The 23,830-nt window shown below is 55.1% G+C and overlaps 4 protein-coding genes across 5 annotated transcripts; 3 read left to right on the top strand and 1 right to left on the bottom strand.

The window, feature by feature from the left end:
- Positions 1–906: 906 nt before the first annotated feature.
- Positions 907–8,898, top strand: CAOG_05350. 2 transcript variants are annotated; one of them, XM_011272194.1, is made up of 6 exons: positions 907–953; positions 1,827–2,212; positions 2,326–7,966; positions 8,076–8,205; positions 8,299–8,503; positions 8,606–8,898. In XM_011272194.1, the coding sequence occupies exons 2-6, from the start codon at positions 1,913–1,915 to the stop codon at positions 8,759–8,761; spliced, it is 6,432 nt and encodes a 2,143-aa protein (XP_011270496.1). In that variant the 5' UTR covers positions 907–953; positions 1,827–1,912; the 3' UTR covers positions 8,762–8,898. The 2 variants fall into 2 exon arrangements, with proteins under 2 accessions (XP_011270496.1, XP_004347035.2); XM_004346985.2 differs by having other exon boundaries at positions 908–953; positions 1,824–2,212; positions 8,606–8,897.
- Positions 8,899–8,932: 34 nt separating this feature from the next.
- Positions 8,933–12,667, bottom strand: CAOG_05349 (hypothetical protein). Its single transcript, XM_004346984.2, has 2 exons — positions 12,002–12,667; positions 8,933–11,453 (listed from the first exon to the last, which is right to left on the bottom strand). Exons 1-2 carry the CDS (start codon positions 12,633–12,635, stop codon positions 9,073–9,075), a joined length of 3,015 nt encoding a protein of 1,004 aa, XP_004347034.1. The 5' UTR covers positions 12,636–12,667; the 3' UTR covers positions 8,933–9,072.
- Positions 12,668–13,797: 1,130 nt separating this feature from the next.
- On the top strand, positions 13,798–16,690 carry CAOG_05348 (isocitrate dehydrogenase 1). Its single transcript, XM_004346983.2, has 6 exons — positions 13,798–13,839; positions 14,079–14,118; positions 15,015–15,208; positions 15,309–15,422; positions 15,520–16,300; positions 16,469–16,690. Exons 1-6 carry the CDS (start codon positions 13,824–13,826, stop codon positions 16,557–16,559), a joined length of 1,236 nt encoding a protein of 411 aa, XP_004347033.1. The 5' UTR covers positions 13,798–13,823; the 3' UTR covers positions 16,560–16,690.
- A 335-nt stretch (positions 16,691–17,025) lies between these two features.
- Positions 17,026–23,819, top strand: CAOG_05347 (hypothetical protein). Its single transcript, XM_004346982.2, has one exon. It carries the CDS (start codon positions 17,186–17,188, stop codon positions 23,705–23,707), a length of 6,522 nt encoding a protein of 2,173 aa, XP_004347032.2. The 5' UTR covers positions 17,026–17,185; the 3' UTR covers positions 23,708–23,819.
- The last annotated feature ends 11 nt before the right edge of the window (positions 23,820–23,830 follow it).

The raw sequence follows: 23,830 nt of genomic DNA, 5'->3' as shown, positions 1-23,830 counted from the left end.
GCACCAAAATGAAACTAGTGCACCCCTGCTTCACCACTCATCTTCCACTTGGTGCAAGCGTACCTTGACTTTTGTTGTGTGCGATTTCCACGACCAGACAACAGAGCGACCAACGTTTGAGTGTGACAAAACAAAGCAAACCTCCATTGATTTTTATGTTGTGGTTTGACAGTCTGCCTGACAGATGATCTAATGGGAAGAGCAAAAATTAACAAAAACACACACACACATCTGACGACAAAGGGTGTGTGTGAGGTGATCTCTGCATCATCACAAACAAGGTTGGTATGTGACTCCCCGTCTCCCGAGTGACTCGGTGTCACTTGAAAAAAAAAAGGAGCATGACAACGAGGTCAAAACGTCGGTCCGTGACACACAGCTCGGTGCAGAATGTTGCCCCAATGGCTCGCACTTTGCCGATCGGCTAGCGAAGAGACCGCAACACACACACCTGCGCGACTTTTTTTTTTTTTGTTTTTTTGTTTTTTTGTTGTGTTTTTGTTAATTTGCGGAGTCTTGCGTTTTCGCTGCGTCCCCGCTCGTGCTTGTCCCTTTTTGCCATTGTTGGTGCGCACGATGCCTTCGCTGAGTCCCGGATTTCGGTTTTTTTGCGAGCTAATGAGTGTAAACAGATCGAAGATCGATGGGTTTGGGCAAAGTGTTTGTTTTGTTTTGATTTCGATTGGATTTGTTATGCTGTTGTTGGTTTATTTTGAAAAATTGAAACGTGATTTTGTTCCGCTTTGTCAAACGAACGCAACCTATAATTGCTCATCGACACTTACGGTAGCGGGGATTTCGTAAATGTCCCTCCTCCTCGTAATGCTGTACTCTTCAACATTGTCGGTCAACCTTGCTTTTTTGTTGTTTTCAAAAGCTTGCACAAGATTACTCACTTCAACTTTTTTTTTATTTCTTTATTTTATTTTATTTTATTTTTTGTTCAATTATCGGTAACTATCAAAACCAAACTTTTTTCAATTTTCAATTTTTCCCCACAACAAAATTAAAGTCCGGAAAGCGCGTTCGGAAGCCGCCTCGTCGGCGCGTCGATGTGATCAGAATGCAGTTATATCACAGTGAGAGTCAACTGCGGTGGGGGGCTGCACCGGAAGGAAGGGAGGAAGGCAGCCTTTTGCGCGGAAGCAAACTCCCAACGTTGACTTTCGCCCTTTTTTTTTTTAATTTTTTTGATTATGTTCCACTTTATTTCTTTCGCTTTGTCTCGTTGCGTATGTGCTGGCGGCTGCGTAGTGGGTGCATTAAGTGATACACACTGCATTCGCTCTCAAAGATGCCCTGTGCCGGCTCGTGATGCAGCACTTTCGTCGCGAGAAAACACCGCAAGAGAAAGTGGAACCATTTTGAAGCACAGCCTTCATGTTGCGGATGCGCTTCCGTCACTGCTCCCTTGTTTTGCTCTCGTGGATAAGCAGCAGGACGCTGGTTTTTCACTGCAAACCGATGGTCTGCAAGCGGACCTCGAAAAGCTCATGCAAGCAAATGTTCTGCTGATCAAACCCTCGGACATTTTTCCTTTATTGTTCGTTGGACCAGGGGTTTTTTTTTGGGGGGGGGGTCTTGTTTTTGTTTTGATTTTTTTTTTCAACCTGCTTCCATTTTCCCCCAGTCCCCCTTTTCACGACGTGCTTGGCTTCGTCTGCTGACTCGGTGTATATTATGACACTGCCAAACGCCTTCCTCCAACTTCTACTTCCACTTTGCTATTCCCTTCCATCTTGGGTTTCATTGTCATTTTCCTCGTTTCTTTTGTTTGCGTTCTTTTTTTTTTCGCTCACAATCGTCTCGTCTGCCTTGTCCAGTAGCAGACACGGGAAGATTTTAGAGCGTCGTTTGTCAAGAAAAGCCTCACCAAGCTCGCCTTCGTAGTACCGCTTTCTCATCTTCAACCATGCTGAAGACCACGCGAACAATGCGCGCACGAGCTGCCTGCGCGTTCATTGCGCTGGTGCTCATGGCTGGCATTGCTCGCGCCGGACCCGGAACACTCAGACTGACATTCTATGGAGTGAACGGCAATGACGATTGCGATGGTTGGTTGCAGAAATGTGACTTTCAAGTGCAATCCATCTTCGCATACACCACAACTTCTGGTACGACCACCAACAAAGTTGGTCTACCCGAGAAGGGCAACGATGATTCCCCTCGCTGGAATTATGCTTTTCCCGCAACGGTTTTCCCCACATTCTCGGTACGTCCCCATCTTTTGCGTTTCGAACGCGGTGGTTAAGCTGGGCAGCGTTGCGTGGTTTTGGTCTGACCTTGGATTTGCTTTTGTTGAATACTCGTGGGCGTCTGGCACAGGGATCCATCACTTTCAGCATTGATTTGATCGAAAACGATTCGGGTTTGAATGGTGATAATGACGACTACGGTGCGGTTACGTACAACGTTGCAGTCACTGCAGGTGCTGCAGCAAAGGATGTGACTCTGGGTGGCTTTTGGTACGTTACCAACGTCTACATCAACGTGCAGTTCACCTGCAGCCCCGACTACTATGGCAACACTTGCGACACCCAATGTTCGACAAACTCTGGCAACTGCAACAACTGCAACTCTGCGGGAGCCTGTACCTCCTGTGCCACTGGGTACACTGGCACTGTCTGGCCTTGCACTCTAACTCCCAACTGGTGCACCATTCCCGGAACGGCTGTTGGCGCTGGCACGAGAAACTGTGCCAACACCATCAATGGCGTTTGCACAACCTCCTGCAACACTGGTTACACACTGAGCCCTGGCACGGCAGCTTCGACGACGTGCCTCTCGTCGCGGGCGTGGTCTTCAGGCAACCCTGGCGTCTGTGTCGTCAACAACAATTACTGCACTGCCAAGGCAGCTCCGGCGAACGGCCAAATGTCCTGCACAAACTTTTTCGCCTTGAACTCCGTCTGCTCCTTCTCTTGCAACAACGTTGGCTTTACCTTTGCTGGAGCTTCCTCGCTCACTTGCAACAGCAACACACAAGCCTCTGGATCCTGGTCTGCTGGCACAGACGCAACGTGCACGCTCATCACCAACTTTTGCCCAACGCTCCCCATCACAAACGGCGTCACCTCGTACAGCACCCTCGATCAGCGGCTCGGCAGTGTTGCGAGCTTTACTTGCAATACTGGCTACACGATTTCTGATGCCTCTCGCACGGCAACTTGCCAGACGGGCAAGACCTGGTCCAACTCGGCACCCACCTGCACAGCCACGCCTGGCTGGTGCGCTCCGTCTGCAGTCAACCCGTCCAACGGCAATGTCCTTTGCTCGGCATCTGACACGATTTCTTCGACTTGCACGTACTCTTGCAACAACGGATATGATCTTGGAGGTGCCGCGTCCACGCAGTGTCAGTCCTCCCGCTCCTGGAGTGCCGCTCCGTGGACCACTTGCCAGCCCAAGTCGCCTTATTGTCTGCAGCCTCCGACTCCTCAGTTCGCATCTGCATCGACGTGCACGCGCACCATTGGTGGCACTTGCACGTTCCTTTGCAACAATGGCTATACTCAAACCAGTGGCGACCTGTCCCTGACCTGTGCGTCTGGCTCAGTGTCTCAGGGCACCTGGAATGGAAACTCTGTCGTCTGTGGTCTGAAACCCGCGTACTGCCCCACCATCAGTTCGATCGCCAACGGCGCCATCAGTTCGTACACGACCACGCTCGGCTCGGTCGCAACGTTCTCGTGCCAGCCGGGCTTCATCCTGACGGGCGCTACTTCGACAATGTGCTCGGCTCTGAACGCGGCCAATGGTCAGTGGAGCAACGCCAACCCGACCTGCGTTTATGATGAAGCGTACTGCCCTGTCCCCGCCACGTACTCGCACGGAACTGCAAGCTGCGGTGCTACGCCCCGCCGCATCGGTACCACGTGCACGTACGCTTGTGACTTGGGCTACATCACTGCGCCCTCGACGCCTGCCTCGGCCATTTGCGCTTCCGGTGCGACCTGGTCCTCGACGCCGGCCGCTGCGCCCGACTGCGTGGAAAACTTGGCCTTCTGCCCCGACTCGCAGTCCGCCGATGCGCATGGCTCTGTGAGCTGCTCCAACTCGCGCGCTCGTGGCTCGACATGCACTGCGCAGTGCAATGCTGGTTACCAGCTGGTGGGCGATCAGACAACCACATGTCTGGACTCTGCAGCGTGGTCCAAGCCTCGACCTGCTTGCGCCATTATTGACAACTACTGTGGTGCTGCTCCAATTGCCCCCAACGGCCGCACCGATTGTACCGGCAGCGGTATCGGCACGGTGTGCACCTTCAACTGCAATGATGGCTTCCAGCGCGCCTCGGGCGCGGCCACCACCGCTTGCCAGACCAACACTCAGTGGAGCGTCGCCACGGCCACGGCTTGCACGCTCATTACCAACTACTGCCCTGCCCTCACTGCGCCGACGAATGGTCTCATCCAAGCAGGTTGCTCTCGGTCCATCACGAGCCAGTGCTCGTTTGCTTGCTCGTCCGGCTTTATTCTGACGGGTGCCACCACCATTGCTTGTCAAGGCGGAGCAACTTGGACTCAGCCGGCCCCGACCTGCACTGCCGTTTCCAACTTTTGCGCCTCGTCGCTGGTCGCCCCCGCAGATGGCACGATGAACTGCGCGGGTTCTGCGCAAGTCGGCGACACCTGTACCTTCAGCTGCAACGTTGGTTTTGCGCTTTCCGGCCAGGCCACGAGCACCTGCACGAGTCTGGGCTCTTACTCGTCGGTCGCTCCGTTGTGCCTCCCGATTGAAGAGTACTGCACTGGCAACAGCTTCCCGACCAACGTCGCGTCCGTCTCGTGCTCTCGTCGCAACACCATCAGCTCGACCTGCACTTACGCGTGTGCTCTCGGCTACTCTATTGTCGGTGGCGTACCCGCCTCTTCCATCTCTTGCAATGCCAACAATGCTACCCGCGGTGTGTGGAGCGGTGCTGTTCCTCAATGCGCCGCCGTCCCGTTCTGCCCGGCCCTGGCCACCCCCACCAACGGCACCATGAGCTGCAGTTCCACCAACACCATCAACTCGGTCTGCACCTTTACATGCGGGCTGGGCTTTGTGATGAATGGCGGCTCGTCTACGCAATGCACTAGCACCGGCCTGTGGAGTTCGTCCGTGCCGTCTTGCCAGGCGATTGAGCATTACTGCAACGCGGCCGCCATTCTTGCGCCCGAGCATGGCAGTGTGCTGTGCTCCATTCGCGATACAGTTGGCTCCTCGTGCGCGTTTGGGTGCGATCCCGGCTATGGTCTCAGCCACACCAACCAATTGCAATGTGCTGCCGTGTCGAGCTTGTCTGGCTCTTGGTCGACAACCGCGCCCACTTGCAGTCTTTTGCCAAACTATTGCTCGACACTCTCTTCCCCGGCCAACGGTGCTCTCACTTGCGACAAGGGCTCGTCTCTGGGCTCTGTCTGCACGACCTCCTGCATGCCCGGCTTCCTGGTCAGCAACTCTTCGCTGCCCTTGTGCACTGTCGACACCACTTGGTCGTCCTCGCAGCCAGTCTGCGCTGCGTGCCCCAGCTGCAGCGGAAATGGTGTTTGCGCGCTGGATGGTGTCACTCAGACTGCTTACTGCATCTGCAACAGCGGCTTCACCGGTCCCAACTGCAACCAGTGCATTTCCGGTCGCTACGGCCCGACCTGCGCTTTCTGTCCCAGCTGTCAGAATGGCGGCATCTGCAACGACACGATCTCTGGAAACGGCTTCTGCACGTGCACTGGCTCGTTCACGGGAACGCTGTGCACGCAGTGTCTCCCCGGCTTCTGGGGCGCGTCGTGCTCGGCTTGCCCTGCCTGCCAACGAGGTGTGTGCAGCGATTCGGTTACCGGCTCTGGCCAGTGCGTGTGCCAAGAAGGTGCTTCAGGCGCACTTTGCGACGAATGCGCGCCAAATTACTACGGCCCAACCTGCACGTCGTGCCCGTTGTGTTACAGCGGAACCTGTGCGGACGGCGTTTCTGGGAATGGTACCTGCGTGTGCGATGAAGGATTTACTGGAGGCGCGTGTGACAATTGCGTTCCTGGACACTATGGCGTCAGCTGCACCGCGTGCCCTGCCTGCGTGCATGGCACGTGTCGCGACGGTATGACTCGAGATGGCGCTTGCGTCTGCGACGCCAACTATGGCGGCGCTCTGTGTGACGATTGCATCCCAGGCCGGTTCGGCGCGTCATGCACCGCATGCCCTTCCTGCTACTCTGGAACTTGCAACGACGGCCTGGCGGGTGATGGTTTGTGCTCCTGCCCAGCGGGCTTTGCTGCTGGCGCTTGTGACACTTGCTTGTCTGATCACTATGGTCGCAATTGCACCGCTTGTCCTCACTGCGACTCGCCCAGCACCTGCAACTCTGGCTATAGTGGCGACGGCTCGTGTGTCTGTGCCGGCGGCTACGCCGGTGCAAGTTGTCAAAACTGTGCATCGGGTCGCTACGGTCCGACCTGCCTGCCTTGCCCTGCATGCTTGCATGGTGCTTGCAACGAGACGAAGACTGGCAACGGCCAATGCATCTGCAGCACTGGCTTTACGGGCGCTAACTGCCAATTGTGCCAGTCTGGCTATTTTGGCTCGTCGTGCACAGCGTGTCCCAACTGCCACACTGGTTCTTGCGACGATGGTATCAGCGGCAGCGGTGTGTGCTCTTGCCCCTCCCCCTTCACTGGCGCCAACTGCACGGACTGTCAGAGGGGCTACTACTTGTCGGGAGCCTCGTGCGTTGCTTGCGAGAGCGGTAACTATTGCGTGAACAACATCAAGTATACTTGCCAACCTGGCTCCTATCAACCCTCCACTGGACAAAGCGAATGCTCCGCTTGCTCTATCGGAACGGCCCAATCTGCTTCTGGCCGAACGAGCTGCTCTGCTTGCCCGAACGGTCAGTTCCAAAATCTTCCTGGCCAAGCCAACTGCACCCTTTGCGAGTCTGGCAGCTTTGCCGTGTCTAGTGTGGGCGGCACTGCCAGCTGCTCCAAGTGCTTGCCCGGTACGTTTGCTGCTGGGCTTGGCAATAGCGATTGCGACCCGTGCGGCTCTGGACTCTACCAAGCCTCCTATGGCAAGGGCACGTGCGACCTTTGCAATCCTGGCGAGGTCCCTGGAAACGGCGCGCGCTCATGCGTTCCTTGTGCGCCTGGCACCAACCTAACCGTTCCTGGCGCGGCCAGTTGCTCGGGATGCCCAATGGGTTATGCTCAGCCAGATCAGGGTGCGACCACTTGCCTCCCGTGCGGTCCCGGCTACGAGGCCCGCACGACCGGCAAGGCGAATTGCGATCCTTGCTCGGCTGGCTCGTTCAGCACCGGTCTCAGCAACACTGCGTGCTCTGTGTGCGCGGCCGACTCGTACCAAGACGAGACTGGCAAAACCTCTTGCAAGTCGTGCCCAGGGTCGTCCAGCACGCTCGGTGTGAGTGGCGCAACATCCGTCGCCCAGTGCGTTTGCGCGCCAGGCTACCGCTGGGATGGCGCGCTGTCCGTTTGCAGCCCGTGCGAGATGGGCTCGCGCTGCGTCAATGGCATCCAAACTGCTTGCACGGCCGGAACCTACCAACCGAATACGACGCGCTCAACGTGCGAGCCGTGTCCTGCAGGCTCGATTTCGACCAGCCCCGGAGCAGTCATGTGCACTGGATGCGGTAGCAGTCAGTATCAGCCCCTGCCTGGCAAGACATCGTGTCAATCGTGCCCCCAGCGCTCGTCGCATTCGAGCACGCACGAAACGTCGGTTTCGGCGTGTGTTTGCCAAGTGGGCTACTCGTTGAACACCAACCTGCTTCAATGTGTCGGTATCAACTGCCACAACCCGATCCCGACTGCTGGTATGTTTGCCAACTGCTCGGCTGGTACGCTCTTCCCCGCCACTTGCCGAGTCTCGTGCGTGGCTGGCTTTGATACCAACTACGACATGCCAACCAACACAAGCAGCATCAGTTGCACCGTCTTTGGCAACTGGACTCGTTACCCGCTTCACTGCTCTGGTAAGGAGTCATCATGTGGTGTGTGTGTGTGTGGGTGTGTGTGTGTGATTGCTTTCAACTGACAGTGTGTCTGACCGTTTTGTGGGATGATTCTCGTTGCAATGTACAGTGTCGGACGATTCAAACCAGCTGGTGTTTGGACCCGACGGCCAATTGAGCGTTGCTGCGATTGCTGCGATTGCCGTTGTGTTGATTCTTGTGGCACTGCTCCTGGCCTTAGTCTTGTATCGCAAAAAGCGGTAAGTCGAAGCCTCTTGTGTTTCAAGGGTGGGCGACAAGTAATGATATTGCATCTCATGCGCTCACATGTGCGTCGCAACACTCCGATGCAGCTACGGACATGTCTGGACGGACGGACTCAGTTTCCGTGGCCTCGATCCCAAGAATGTCATTCGCATCAAAGGCGGCGGTTACATTCCCCAAGCCAAGAGCAGCACTTCGATTCTTGGCAACAAGGTGTTCTTGTCGGAAGACGACATCAAGCAGATGCCTGCGCACATTCAGGCAACGTTGAATGGCAACACGGAATCAGGAGAGGTATGGCGTCCACTTGCTTGTCGTTTTGGATTGTGTTGCTTTTTTTTTTCTTGCAGGATGTTGTTTGTTGAAAGCTCTGGCTCACGCTTATTCGCTGCGCAGATGTACAACAATCCCATCTTTGAGGATCCCCAACTCGAAGACCCTCAAACGCAACTGGAAAAGGCCATGGAAGCCGGATATGAGCCTGAACCATTTGCGCTCGCGAGCGGCAGCTTCTCGTTTGCTGGTCAGCGCTTCAGCAGCATTCGGATGTAGCCAGTTATTTTCTTTGGGAGTTGTGTGCGACCCATCTTGTGTTTTTTTGCAGTTATCGTCGTGGACTCAGCTCTTCTCTCTTTCCCCTCTCGTGCCCTGTGTTAGCTTTGTGAATAATAATCTCTTTTTCTTGTTCAGCTTTCGCAAGCAAAAGTGGTGTTTGACCAGGGGGGACCAAAGCAACAATGACATTTTTTTTTCGACATCCAAAAACAGCAACTACAGCAATGACTCCAACAACACATCAACAACAACCCTTGCAACAAACAAACGAATCATCATACGGAAAAAAAAAACTCAAAGTGGACCCACTACTTGCTGCCAGCCGATGGGGACGCTGCTGCTTTCGGTGTGTCCTTGTCAAACTTGGCGAGGAGATTCGAGTTGAGCTTGCCTGGAGGGCGCCCATACATGCTCTTGGATTGCTCGCGCGGCTTGCTTCGCTCAAAGCTCTCCGAGACGGACGCAAGGCGGCCGCGCTCCTTGCTGTTGGGCGAGTCGTCGGAGAACATGCCTGCCGCCGACGAGGAGAAGGACGCGGAAGCCGAAGTGTGACGAGACGCCTTGGTGTGGGAGCGCACGGACGCGTCACCAGCTGCAGTTGTGGACGGAGATGCTTCAGCCGCATGCGCGTTGGCCTTCGCTTGGGCCGGAGATGACGACGCGGAGGGTGATCGCAAGGCACGCGGCAGATGATGGCCTGCGCTTGAGCTGGGCGACGCTGTGCCGGACAACGACGACGTCGACGAGGAGGCGTTGGCGGGCCGGAATGAGTGGTTGCTCGTGCGGTCAAACGAGCTGTCCGAGGGACCAGAGCGAAGGTGATCCGCCGATGCGCGACGCCCGCTAATGCCACCGGCTCCCTTCGGTGGGGTGGAGGCGGCAGTTTCGGATGGGATGCTCGTGCTGCTCTTGGACATTGCAGGCAATTCGTCCGCGGACGAGCCGTGGCTCGTGCTGACATCTTGGGCCGAAGACTGCTTTGACATGCGCCGAATGTCCGATGCAGTGAGGGAAGCCGATTCGTGCGAGGGGATGCTCTCTGCCGACCTGGATGCGGCGAATGAGGCCGCAGGCGTCGTGGTGGGGACGTCAGCGGGACGCGTGGGATTGGTGCTGATGCGTGTGGCCTTGGTCACGGTCGCAACAAACACTGGCTCGTCGTCAGCAGGGGCAGAGGTGCTGGGAGCGGGGCGAGTCTGAGTCTGCGAGGAGGAGGAGGAGGAGGAGGAGGAGGAGGAGGAGACTGGAGCTGCTGGAGCGGCGCCAGCATCCACCACAACACGCTTGACGGTGGAAACGGCAGCAAACATGACACTGGACACCTCTTTGCGAGCCGACAAGCGCTGCTGGGGGTCTTGCTCTGGCGCCCCCAAGTGAGCACTGTCCTGCTGGGACACATGCTGCGTGTGGGCAGAAGGTGCCGCCAGCAGTGACTGGCGCTGTGCGTCTTCACGTTTCGTCTTTTCGTAGCCAGGCGACGTGCCCAAGGGCAGAATCTTGACGAGGGTGCTTTCCACCGAGTCAAGACACGCACGAAGGATGCGGAGCTGTTGGAGCATCTCCCAGAGGAAGGCATCCGCTTCAATGTTCCCCGTGATGGCGGATTGGACGTTGGAGGCCTTCATGGCCAGCTGCGTCACGTCGGTCGTGAGTTGCTCCTGAATCTCTCGCCGCAGCTGGGCAATTTTGCTCCATTGAGCGTTAATCAACGGGAAGTTGTCTTCACGCGCATCCGCTCCATGATAGTGCGGTTGAGGCTGTTGTTGCTGAAGTTGTTGCTGTTGTCGTTGTTGCTGCTGCTGTGTCTGAGCCGCCTTTTCTTGCGAGTGAGACACATCCTTGTGGACACGGGCATACGGATGGTCGCCGTTCAAGGCGGCTTGAGCGTCCGATTGCGAGCGCTGCAAAATGTGGCCGAATGGGTGCCGCGTGGACGGAGCATCCTGGCCTGGCACTGCCACCGAGTGGCGCATGTCGGGCAGCGTAGCGTCAAAGCCGTTTGAATTTTTAAAGGCCCCAGGGTACCCCACATCGTCGTTCGCTGCGGGCAAGATGGCCGACATGGTGGCGGCGCCGCCAATGCGCAGATTCGAAATGCTGGAGGATGCCGAGTCAAGTTGCGTCAGATTGAGTTGAGCTCCAAAGGCATCTGGCACAATGTCGCTGTCGCGGCCAAGCGTGGTGGGTTTGGCCAACGCGCGGTCTTTTGACAAGGTTACGGATGCAGTGTAATTGACGGCACCCCGCACAGAGTCCGGGAGAGCGTAATCGTTCTCCGTTGCATCGTCGGGCGAGGCGTAGATTTGCTCCCCGGTATGCTGGAGTGGCTGTTGCTGCTGCTGGTGACGGTGACTGGTGGCCTCGCCAATGGTCGCGTACAGCTTTTCCGAGCCTTGGGACGTTCGCGAACCACGCTGTTGATTGGACGACAAAACCTTGCTGTTGCTTCTGCTCAGAGACGATCCGTTGCTGGCAAGCAGATGCTGAAGCTGCACGGGATCCAGAGCCGTGGACGACATTCGAACATAGTTGGACGGGAACATGCCTCGCTTCGGGTCGTCGCACACTGTCTCTCCCTCCCACCAGCCATCGTCAAACTTGCGCAACACGCGGATGATATCGCCCTTGTGCATCGGCAGCTCATCTGGCTTGTTTGACTGGTAAGTGTAGGTTGCCCGAGCGTATTCGACTGTTTGCAAAGTGACGGATGGATGGTGAGTGAGCTGATTGAGGCAGCTTTTTCGTCAACGCGTATCTCGAGCGATTCAACATAAGCATTATTTGATTAGAACGATTTGGCTTTTCTTTTTGTTTCTTGTCTGAGCTTTTTTTTTTTTTTTCTTTTTTTTCTTTTCTTTTTTTTCTAAATTTCAAGTGTTTTTTTTTTTTCTCCCTTTTTTTCAAATCTTTCGAATGTTTCAACCAAATCGCCTCGCAGCTTCGTAGTGCGCGCGCCCTTCTCCCCTCTCTCTCTCTCTCTCTCACATTCTCCCCCAACGCATCAATGCAAAAGACAAACACAGACTCTCCAGTTCACCAACTGCAGCGTGCGTCAGTCAAAACAGCTCAAACAAAAATCAAAACATCAAAAAATAAATAAAAAATAAAAAATAAAAAGCGGTCGAATTTTTCAATTTTTCAATTCTTTGTTCAATGGAATCGATCAAAACCGAAATCCGACGACCCCGACCCCCCCGTGGAAAAACCCCAACAGCAAAAAGACAAAAGAAGGCTTACACATGGCAGCGGGGAGGGCCTTGACGTAGGGCGAGGCGGACGGCGCGGAGGGTTCGTTGCTGGGCGAGCGAACAACCGCAACAGCAGCAGCAGGCAGGAGATGGACGAGATGGGACGGGAACCAGCCGACCTTGCCGTTGAGGAAGCCCTCCCACCAGCCGCCAGAGACCTGCATCACGACCTCAATCACATCGCCAGCGCGCAGCGTCAGCTCCTCGGTCGTCTCCGCAGTGTAGTCGCCAATCGCTCGGCCCATTCGCCGCTCGCGCTGGTCGCTCGGCGTCGACGATCCTTCGGCCGCAGACTGCTCCGTCTGTGCCGAGTCGAGGCCGGCTTTGGGCTCCTCTGCTGCTGATGATGATGATGCTGATGATGATGTAGCGTCGGTGCTCGGGCTGCGGGCAATCCCTGCTTGGGCTGCCGGAGGAGCAGAGATTCCTTTAGTTTCCTGCGCAGAAGCCGCTGCCGCAGCACCAGCAGCACCGCCTGTGCTCTTGCTGTCGCTGGCAGGGGCATTGGCTTTGCTGCTGTCGGGGGCGGGTTTGATGACGCTGGACGCCGGCATCAGATGCGGGGCAAACGCAGCAATGCTCGCTGCAATCGTGTCTGGCTCAAGGTAAATGTCGTCCTCCATCAGATCAGATCAGGATTCAGGAACAAATGGACTGTGAATAAAAGTGTGCCTAATGGAGGAAGGCAACGACAAGTGTACAAAAGGTACAAATAGCTCAAACGCAGAAACGAGCTTTTGAATTTTGTTTCTCAGATTTGACCCCTGGAAACACAACTCGGCAGCACATGGAGGGATGCAGGCCATGGTTTCATACAAGCTACTATATAGCTAGTCGAAGCGGCGAGCGAAGCAGCGATGCGCGAATCGGTTGAAGGCAATCCGGCAATCCTGTTTTTGTTTTTGCCGGCTCCGAACAATAAAATGAAGGTTAGCTTATGCTGGGCCTCAATACAGCCTCTCCGTGTCATCCACGATGAGATGTGCGTTCTTTTGGGTTGAATTTGATAGCGGCAGGAGCTCCCTGGTGCCTGGCTTGGTTGGCGGCAAGGCGCAAATTGAAAAATCAAACTGCCAGCTTTGCGACGATCTTGTACATCACCTAGGGTGTCTAGATTGTTCCGGATGCACCGAACGTGTGTAAAATATAGTCTTTATCATTTTTCAAGGCCAGTGGAGGCTGGAGTTTCTCTGCTGTGCCACTAAACGGCCGGACGAAACTTTGCAGACATAATTCGGCATCTTCTCGCGCATGATTGACGTCGCAGTTTCCAGGCTTTGCATCATTAGAGGATTGTGTATTGGAATCTTGAGTGATCTCTGCGTATGCTCTGTTGCGCAATTTTGGTCTAAAAATTGACAATTGCGATGGACTGGAAACCCTTTTTTGAAAGAGCGTGTCAAGCTCCAATTGTGTACTGATTGTCACTTTTCAGCGCTTTCAAGCCATTATATGAATCAAGTACATGCGCGAATAATTTTCGCATTGACAGGGACGCGCTAATGTCCCGCTGGATGGCACCAGGAGCGTCAGAAAGGACCCAATTTTTGTTTCAGCTCGAAGCGACCTTTCCTCCCGCGATTTCCTCACATGACGCTCAACACTCCAAAATAGTTTCAATTGATGGCAATACCTGGATTCCCGCATGCTACTGCATCAGTGATCTGCTCTTCCATTCTCGGTTGGGATGGTTTCATTTTGGTTTCGTTTCACAATGCTTTGCTCCAATTCGCAACAGATTGTGTTTCTTTCCGTTTTTCCGTGTTATGTTCACTCTTTTATTTTTTTCAAACCCCAAACCAACAAAAACCATGACTAAAATCCAAGGTGCGTTTTTTTGATTGCTGAACATTTGAAACGAAACAAAAAAAAAAAAAAAAAAAAAAAAAAAAAAAAAAAAAAAGAAAAAAGAAAAAAAAAAAAGCTTATCGTTTTGTATTTCTCCAAGCTTATCGCTTTTTATGTTTTGTTTGATGTTTTCTGTCTGTCTGAATCTGAATCTGTTGCGTACTCACTTTGCCGTGATTCCCCGACTTCCTACTCACCAATCACATCCACACTCACAGGCGGCGCTGTCGTCGAGATGCAAGGCGATGAGATGACCCGGTGAGTCTCGTTCCGTTTTCCTTTTTTTTTTTTTTTTTATTCCTCCGCTTTTCCTTCCTTCCGGCTTCAGTTCCTCCTCTTTGGTTCTCTTCCTTCACCCCCAGCGACCGCACTCGGGCTCAACGTCGGATCACTTGCCCACACCCTTCCATCTCCATCTCTCGATCTCTCTCTCTCTCTTGCTTCATCATCATCTTTCCCTTCGTCGCTGATCGTTCAAACATCGCGCGATTTTCTGTTTTTTTCCAAAACACGCTGCATTGCCGCTTTTTTTTTTTTTTTTTTCCTTTCCCCATTTTTTTTTCTTTCTCTCTTGGCGGGACCACGTTTCGAGTGCCTTATCGTTGTCATTCCTCCATCCCTTCAACATTCGCAAACCCAGCGACTTGCAAACGCTCATCTTCCAGCAAACTCGCCGCGTTCTCCTTTTTTTCTTCTTTCACGTTTCATACTTTTTCTTGATCTATTATTTTTTTTTTTCCAATGCAGTTTCAGCTGTTTTTTATTTTTTATTTTTACTATTTTTTTTTTAAAAAAACCGTGATCAAACAAAGCGGATTTTTTTTTTTTTTTTTTTTTTTTTTTTTTTTTTTTGCGCTCAGTGTGGCGCGATGCATTTGATTGGTTTTTGTGCTTTTATGAAGCAGCGAGTCCGACCTGCGACTGCGCAGCGTTGGTGTGATTGCGTAGTGACGCACGAGTGAGGTGCATTCGACGTTCACTCTGCATTGAGGGTCGGGCGTGTATGGGTTTGCAGTTGAAGTTGTTGGGGAGGAGATTGAAAAGCCAGTCCAATGCAACATCACGGACAAATTTTCATCATCATCCTCATTCAACTGACCTAAACTGCGGACAAACTCAAAACTGACTCTGGCGCCAAACACACACACACACAGCATCATCTGGGACATTATCAAGCAAAAGCTCATTCTGCCGTTCGTCGACCTCGACATTCACTTTTTCGACCTCGGAATGGAGCACCGCGATGCCACCAACGATCAGGTCACCATTGACTGCGCAAACGCCATTCTCAAGTACAACGTTGGCATCAAGTGCGCCACCATCACCCCCGACGAAGCCCGTGTCAAGGGTGAGGGCTCCATTGCTGTTTTGTCGTTGTCTCTCTTTGTCTGAGGTTTTTTTTTCCCTCACTTTCTGCATTTCATCTCGTCGTTCTGTTCTGTTTTCAGAGTTCAACCTGAAGCAAATGTGGAAGTCGCCTAACGGCACCATCCGCAACATTCTCGGTGGCACCGTCTTCCGCGAGCCCATTCTGTGCAAGAACGTCCCCCGCCTTGTGCCAGGTACATTGCTGTTTTGATGGAATGATGATCTTGTGCGTGACTGACTCGCGTGTCTTCTTCTTCTTCTCTTTGTTTTCTGACCCCAACACTCTCAAAGGCTGGACCAAGCCCATCGTCATTGGCCGTCACGCGTTCGGCGACCAGTACCGCGCGACCGACTTTGTTGTGCCCGGCGCGGGCTCGCTCGAAATGGTCTTCAAGCCTGCCGACGGCGGCCCGGCCCAGACCTACAAGGTGTTTGACTTCCCCGGCGGCGGTGTTGCCATGGGCATGTACAACCTCGACAACTCGATCTGCGACTTTGCCCGCAGCTGCCTGTCCTACGCACTTGACCGCAAGTGGCCCTGCTACCTGAGCACCAAGAACACAATCCTCAAGCGCTACGACGGTCGATTCAAGGACCTCTTCCAAGAAGTCTACGAGAAGGAGTTCAAGGACCAGTACAAGGCTGCCGGCATCTGGTACGAGCACCGTCTCATTGACGACATGGTTGCGTACAGCATGAAGGCCGACGGCGGCTACGTCTGGGCGTGCAAGAACTACGACGGCGACGTCCAGTCAGACTCTGTTGCCCAAGGCTTTGGCTCGCTCGGCCTCATGACCTCGGTCCTGCTTTGCCCCGATGGCAAGACCATCGAGGCCGAGGCCGCCCACGGCACTGTGACCCGCCACTTCCGCGAGCACCAGGCTGGCCGCGAGACCTCCACCAACCCCATTGCCTCGATTTTCGCATGGACTCGTGGCCTGGCTCACCGCGCCAAGCTCGACAGCAACCCGGCGCTCGCCCACTTTAGCACTGCTCTTGAGCAAGTCTGCGTCGAGACGATCGAAGCTGGCTTCATGACCAAGGATCTTGCTCTTGCTGTTAAGGGAGACCAGTAAGTTGAGAGGAGTCGCTGCTGTTGTTATTTGGAGGGGGGTTTTTTTTTCGGTTTGGGACGTTGCGCGAGGTGGCTGAGGTAGAGAGGTTTCAAGTGAGGGGACTAGTTGTCTGTCGTGAGTTCGAAGTGGCTCACCATTTTGTGTTTGTGTCTTTTTTGTATCAGGCTCAAGCGTGAGGACTACCTCAACACGTTCGAGTTTATGGACAAGCTGGCAAGCAACCTGACTGTCAAGCTGAACGCCAGCAAGCTTTAAAAACACACAAACACAATCGTTCGGAGCCTGAGCGCTGTTGTTTTCCTCGATTTACTGCTTCATCGGTTATTTTTCTGGGTTTGGTCGCCCATATCGGTTTTTTCTTCATTGACACATTACTCAATATACCTTTTTGTTATTGACAAACAACGAGAGCATTGCTGCTTGGATGCAGGAAGGTGGAAAGCCAGTTTTATACGTTTGCGCCGACTTTTGCAGAGACAGTTCATCGTCCAGCGGTCTTTTTCTCCATCCATCCCTCGCCGCTCATTTGTTGGTTTGCTCCTTTTAGAGTGTTTGGCGCAAACCGCTTTTCTCGTTCGTTATTCTGTTGGTCTTTGAAGTCCCTTCGCTTTTGTTTTCATCACAGAACAGTCATTGTGACTCATCCTTTCTACTATCTCGCATTCCTCCCCCCCCCAAAAAAAAAAAGAATCCAAGCCCGAACGTGCACTCCACTTGTTCTTCCCACTTCAACTTCATAACTGCAGATCATTCGCAATCCAAAAAATCTAAAACGAATCTCGTTCTTGTTGTTTTAGCAGTGGTTTGCGAAACTTGCCCTTGTGTTTTTTTTTTTTGTTGGTCGCCCGGCCAGACCGCCCTTCTCTCTGTGACAACTCACCATGGTGCACACTACGACTCGATGCCGCGGCCTGCGACTGCTGCCCGGCGCGGCGCTGCTGCTGCTGGTCAGCCTTCTCGCTGAGGTAGTGCTCGCTCCGCCGCCGCCATCCGCACCAGGCACAGCGAGCCCGCCAGCGAGCCCCCCGCCAAGCGCTTCACCACCAAACCCTCCGGCGAGCAACCTGCCAAGCAGCGAGCCAAGCTCATTCGCGGAACCGGGCGGTGGCTCGCCAACGGGTCCTGCCCAAAGCGGGTCGCTGGCAGCCTCGCCTCCCCATTCCGGCATTCCTTCCAGTCCGCTTCCTCCTCCGCTTGATGCTGCCTCTTCTTCCATGGCAGGTCCGCAGCCAACTGCGAGTGCCAGCCGCGCGGCGCCAACAACCGGGGCGACGGGGCAGCAGCCGACAGCATCGCCTGGGAGTGGCGACGGCGGTTCATCCGGATCTCCTGTCAAACTGACCATTGCGGTGGTCATCGAGGCCTCAGGCGTCGCTGGACGACGTCAAGCCTCGATTGCTCATGCAGTCAACCTTGCCATCACACATGCCATGCTCGGGTGGCCAGACGGGCTCGTCAATGCGACCGTGTTTGATTTCGCCAACAAGACCGATGCGCAGTACGAAGACGCCGTGTTCGACCTGCTCCAGCAAGGATTTCTGTTTATTGTTGGTGGAGGATCGACCCCAGGCCAACGCAGCGCAACAGACCAAGCTCTCTACCGCTTTAGCCAGCTTGTATCTGGCACAAATACATCCGGGTCTGGGTCTGGCTCGGCCGCACCTCCTCCTTCGAGCTCGAGCGTGGGTGGGATGGCCAGTTCGCCTGCACCTTCATCACCACCCAGCGGCTCTCCCGCGCCGCCTCCGCCATCAAGCAGCCCACCTGCGGCTCCAGGACGACGACGACAACAACGACAACAACCACGACGACGTGAAGCGGGCGAAGCTGGCCCCGTGCTAGGTGTGTACACGCCGTTTGACATTCGAAACTCGAGATTTCCCGCGCTTGTCGTCAACCCGTTCTTGCAAGAAGGCGGGGCCTGCAAGCTGGCAACGCTTCAGTTTGGCTCGCTTCCAAATCAACTGCTGGAGCCCCTGGTTCAGTGGCTTGGGTACAATGCCGACATTCTGCGTGGCACCGATTCGGACGACGCCTCCACCGCATTCTACCTCGGGCAGGCCGACAGCTTTGCCTTTGCTGGCTCGACCGGCGACGCCTTCACCAGTGCTGTTGGTGCTGCGATCGCTGACGTCTTTGCGGCAAAAGGCGCCAAGCTCGTCGCGGAAGAACTGTGCGCTGATGACCAGTGCAGCAACGCGAACGAGATGCTTGTTGGCATTACGTCTGCATACGGCGCCGATCAGGACGACATTATCATCGTTTCCACCATTGACAGCTCCCGCTCGTTGGAGGCTACCCGCGCGTTTTACACGGCCGTCCAGGCGCTCAACACGGCCGCCGGCCCGTCAGGCCGCCAGATTATTGTCGTTTCGTTGACGCTTTCAGAGGCAGACATTAATGCGCTGCCCATCGCCCTGACCAAAGGCCACGCAATTGTCGCCGGGTATCTTGCCCCCACCGTGTCCGACGCCATTGCTCATCTCCAGCAGCGGTCTGCGGACGTGACATCCGGCACCTCGGCCTCCCTGTCGCAATCGACCGCCAATCCGTCTGATCTGATCACGGATGAGAGCGCCATTTTCGTCAAGGCCTTGCACGACATGTACGGCTCACAAATGCCCGTCATCACGGATGTGATGGAAGCGGCGTACACGGGCACGTTTGCAGTCCTGCGTGAGATTCGAGGCCAACTGACAAAAGGCGACGTATCTCCCGAGACCGCCATCGTTCAGGTACTGGGTGCGACCATTTACAGCCCAGCTGGAACACGCGCCTTGGGAGCGACTCTTTTCGCCAGTCGGCAGGTCTATATTGCCCGCACTCAAAGTCAATCGCCAGATGCACTGGGTCGCACCTGGAAGCTCGAGTTTATGGACGTGCTCAAGTACGCGTTTGTGGGCGAGCCTCGCAACCTCATGCTTCTCCGGGCAAATCAACAGCTGCAAGCCGCCTCGGATCTCGTCCTCGAGACGTGCGATGCCGTGTTCAAGAAGGGCGATTTGTTCTCGCCTGACACACCGCGGGTTCGTCTCGACGTGGCACGCGTGGCCGTGGTCTTGTCCGTTTCAGGCGCTCTGTCGGTCAACGATCGGGAAGTGTTTGATGGTGTTTTGCTCGGCCTGCAACAAATCCAGGATAGCGGCGGTATCTTTGGCTACACGCTTGTTCCTGTCTTTTACAACCCCAACTCCTCCCTGCCCCTGGTCCTCGAGCACGCTGCTAGCATTGCCAACATGCCCGTGGCATCCGGAGCATCCGGCATCACGACCACCTTCTTGGGAGGCAACTCTGCTGCTCGGCGCCAAGTGGCTGCAGCCTTCCAGGACGGCGACCATCTGGCGTGGTACCCGCTCTTCCACGAAGGGCAGGAATGCTCACAGTCGCTCATCTACACGGGAGCCGTGCCGAGTCAAATCGTCGAAGATACGGTGCGGTACTTTGTGCGCCGGACGCGCGAGCGTCCAGACTTGAGCATCTTCCTTGTGGGTGCAGGGGACGTCTTCTCGCAAAAGATCAATGCCATCATTGTCTCCGTGCTTGCCGAGTATTCCATCACGGTGACGGAAACGTACGTGCTCAAAGCCGCTCCGTCAATCCACCCATTCATCCAGGCTGTGGGTGCTAGCTCGTCCGCTCTGATCTACAGCACCGTCATCGGTTCTGCGAGCAATCTGCTGTACCGGAGCATGTCTGCGGCAGGTCTTGCTCCACCCGTTCACGTGATTGTGTCCTTCACCCTGTCCGAGCCCGAGGTCGGCGTCATTGGAGCGGAGCATTGTGCGGGTCATTTCATTGCCGCGTCGTACGTTCAGCCCGTGTTTCGCTCTTCCACACTGGCTCCAAGCGTGTCGCCCTCCTCGACCGCGAGCCAAGTCTTCCAGCAGTACATTGTTGCCAACGCTTCCGTTGCGCCGTTCTTTGCCGTCAGCGACGCCCTTGACGAAAGCTCAGCCTCCGAGGACGGCCTGCTGAGCGACCACTTTTTAGAATTGTTCCGTTCCATGTATGGCAGCACGCGTCGGGTCAGCCAGGGCATTGAAAGCGCCTTCTTGTCGGTGATGCTTTGGCGGCAGGCGGTGGAAGCCGCGAGCAGCTTTGAGTCTGCTGCCGTTCGCGCCAAGTTTTACGACACCGTGTATAACGCACCCGAGGGTCTTGTGGCTGGGCAGAGCAGCAATCATCTCAGCAAGCAGCTTTACATTGGCGAGGTTCGAGCTGACGGGCTCGTCGACGCGATTTGGACCCGCGGCAGCAAAACGCCAATTGTCTGGAGCACCTATCTGAACGATTCGTTTGCGTACTCGTGTGATTTCTTGGCCGATGATGATGAAACGGACGCAAGCCCAGTCGCCACAACAGCAGCCATTGCAAACTTGTCCCTCAGCGACGGCTCGATGAATGACTATCCTTTCGTCGAGGTGTTGCTGATCCATTCCTTGAGCGGCTCTGATAGCTCTCAGACTGACTTTTGCGCTCTTCATGCCGAGCTTCTTGCCATCGCCGAGATTAATGCTGCTGGCGGGCTTGTCCTTGCCAGCTCCAGCGGCCCCGTCCAGATTCTCCCGCGCATCTTTGATACACAGTCCAACGCCTCCTACTCTGCCGAACAGCTTCTCATACATCTTTCCGACGAGAATGTCGTGCAGGGCTTTGGGGCTATCTCCGCTTGGACGCGGTCCCAAGTCGAGAGCGCCGCTAGTCTTTTGCCCCTTCGTTCCGCTGCAACATTGAGAGAGATCGAGGCCATCTCTGAAGCACTCACCATACCGCCTTCTCAAAAGCTGGTTTGGACAGCTGCGCACGATAGCGGTATTTTCTGCAGTGGTACGATTGCATCCTTTGGCCCGCAGTTTGGATCGCGGATGCTCGCCTTGCTGGCCTTCCTGACGCAGAGCAAGGGGATCAGTTACATCTCGCTCGCTTTCGAGGACGATGCGCTACCTACGTCAATCACCATCGCCAACACGACGCATGTGCTTGACCAGCTTGTTGCAGCTTTGGTTTCTGCCGAGGTGACGCAGCAAGTCGTCATCACCCAAAACCTGCTGCAAGCGCTCAACTGCACACTGGTCGGCGTGGTCATCTATTCTGCTCAAGACACCGAGCCTTCCGCCATTCGCCAGTCCTTCCAAGCGCTCGCCATGCTGCACCAGACGGTAGACCCGTCGACTCGCCCATTCCGCTTTTCCAAGCATTCTTGCATCTCCACCATCTCGTCAGCGAGTGTCATCTCGACACTCGTCCTGGCCTTGGCCACCAAGCCCAACTTTGTGGGCACCATCACGACTGTTGCAATGAATCTCGAGCCTGCGGATGTCACGGCGGACTGCGCTGGCGTCCTCGTACTGACCGACTACCTCGATACCACAGCCACGACCGAGAACAGCGTGTTCACGTCCAGCTTTTACAAGGCCAGTGGCAGCGATAACACGCTGTCGCAGCGATGCGCTGCTGCCTACACGGCGGTCAAGTACTGGGCGCAAAGTGCGAATGCAGCAGCCTCCATCGTGCCCAGCAAGCTTCAGCTGTATGCGTACGCGCAGAGCTTCCACGCGCCCAACGGACTGGTGCGGCTCCGCGCAACCAATCGCGCAACCACACCGGTTTACCTTGCACTTGTGAACGAGGTCGGTACCGCACGATTGCAATTCCCGTCGTCGAATCTTGTCGCCGCACCCTCGCTCGAGCCCGTGATGCTCTCCTCGCTGCAGAGCGAAATCGCCTCCCAATCCTCCTTGCCGACAAAGCTCTCGCCAGACTTTCTCACCACCACTGCCACTATTTGGGCTGCTGCCGCCAACCTGCTGGCAGAGACGGAGGAGCGCGCAACATGCGTGTTTGCGGCTCCAGTCACTTCCGAGGCAGGTGATTCTGCTCAGCAGGCTGCACAGGCGGTCTATGCACTGGCTGCCGTCAATCTGCTGCTTGTCGCGCTGACGACCATTCTGATTACTGCACGCCGGACAGACCGGGTGGTGATGGCCGCGTCGTACCTGTTCTGTCTTGTTATTCTGACGGGCATTGCGCTTGTAACAATCGCGGGCGTGGTGGTTGTTGCGCCCCCCGATCGCGACAGCGTCATTTGTTCCTCGCGTGTCTGGCTGGTGTCATTCTCCATCATGCTGTTGTTCAGCGCCCTGTTTGCCAAGACTTATCGGCTCCATCGACTGTTCAACGCGACCTCGGTGCGCCGATCAGAGGGCCTCACGGACGTCTTTCTGCTCAAGATTATCGGGATCTTTCTGCTGTGCGACGTTGCGCTCTTGATTGCATGGACTGTTGTCGACCGCTCCATGTTTGCCGAGGAGATGGACTGGGAGCGCTCCACGCCATTGCTGGTCGTCATGAACACGTACTGCACCAGTTCCCTGCCGTTCGTGCTGGCGAACGTGGCTGCGATCGGCCTGCTTCTGGTTTGGGGCGCCTACCTTGCGTGGCGCACTCGGCTGCTGCCGTCTCAGTTCAACGAGTCTTCACAAATCGCCTTTGCCATCGTGCTCATCCTTTTCCTCGGAGTCATCACGATACCGCTCAACTACTTGATTGGCGGTGCAACCTCCTCGTCGGATGATGCGCCGCTTGTCATTATTCGCGGCTGTGTGCTGGTTCTGGGCTCCATGGCTATTCTACTGATCTTGTTTGTACCCAAGGTGCATCTCATTCTGCGTCCTCAGCTCCAGGCGGCGTTGGCCAATGCCCACCAGGCGGCCGTGGATAAGCAACAAAAGAAGCCTGGCGCACGGGTGCTGATTGGCCGAGCAAAGCCGAGCGATTCCCCTGCTGATTCCAACAATCCTGGCGCGGGACCCAACGCCAATGGCGGAGCCAGCAAGCCCAACGGCCACAATACTGCTCATGGGGCGGATGGGCGACATTCATCCACCGATGGTGAAAGCCAGTCGTCATCGTCGCATACGAGCGTGGGAATCAATTCTGCCATGTTCCTCTACCCTTATAGCGGCATGGACGACGTTTCTTCGAGTAGCAAGACCAAAGCCGCGAAAAAGAAGTCTGCTTCCCAGGCCCCAACCGCCAACGGCTCTGAAATGTCTCCAGAAACACCAAAAGCTCCGCAACAACGCTTCTCGGAGGTCCAGATCGGCATCCAGCACGTTGCTTCCGCCAGCACGTTGTCTGCCGGTTCCGACGCCACATTGAATTCCACGTCCGAACTCATTCCCATGCAATCGCTGAGTTCTTCTTCTGGGTTCTTGACTGTGCCTGGTTCGCCACCAACAACGAAACGGTTGTCCAATGGCACACACTCAGCTCACTCCGATCCGGCTTTGTCCGAACCTGTCTCGGATTCGCTGCGGTCGCGCGCCCATTCGATGACTTCGGTCGATCTCGCGCTGGCCTCTTCGTCGGCCGAGTCCAATGAGTATCTTGCTGCCTCCTAAGTTAGGCTTTTCCGTTACATTTTCTGCCAAGCACTTGAACACCTTTTTTTTGCATTTTCTCAATTGCATGCATTCTGATTGATTCTATTTATTAAACTGCTACTAATCGACAAGCCATTGTAC

Source organism: Capsaspora owczarzaki (assembly GCF_000151315.2).
Source record: "Capsaspora owczarzaki ATCC 30864 unplaced genomic scaffold supercont2.8, whole genome shotgun sequence".
Lineage (NCBI taxonomy): Eukaryota > Filasterea > Ministeriida > Capsasporidae > Capsaspora > Capsaspora owczarzaki.
Note: the sequence above shows the minus strand (reverse complement) of the source record. Positions and strands in the feature narration are given on the sequence as shown.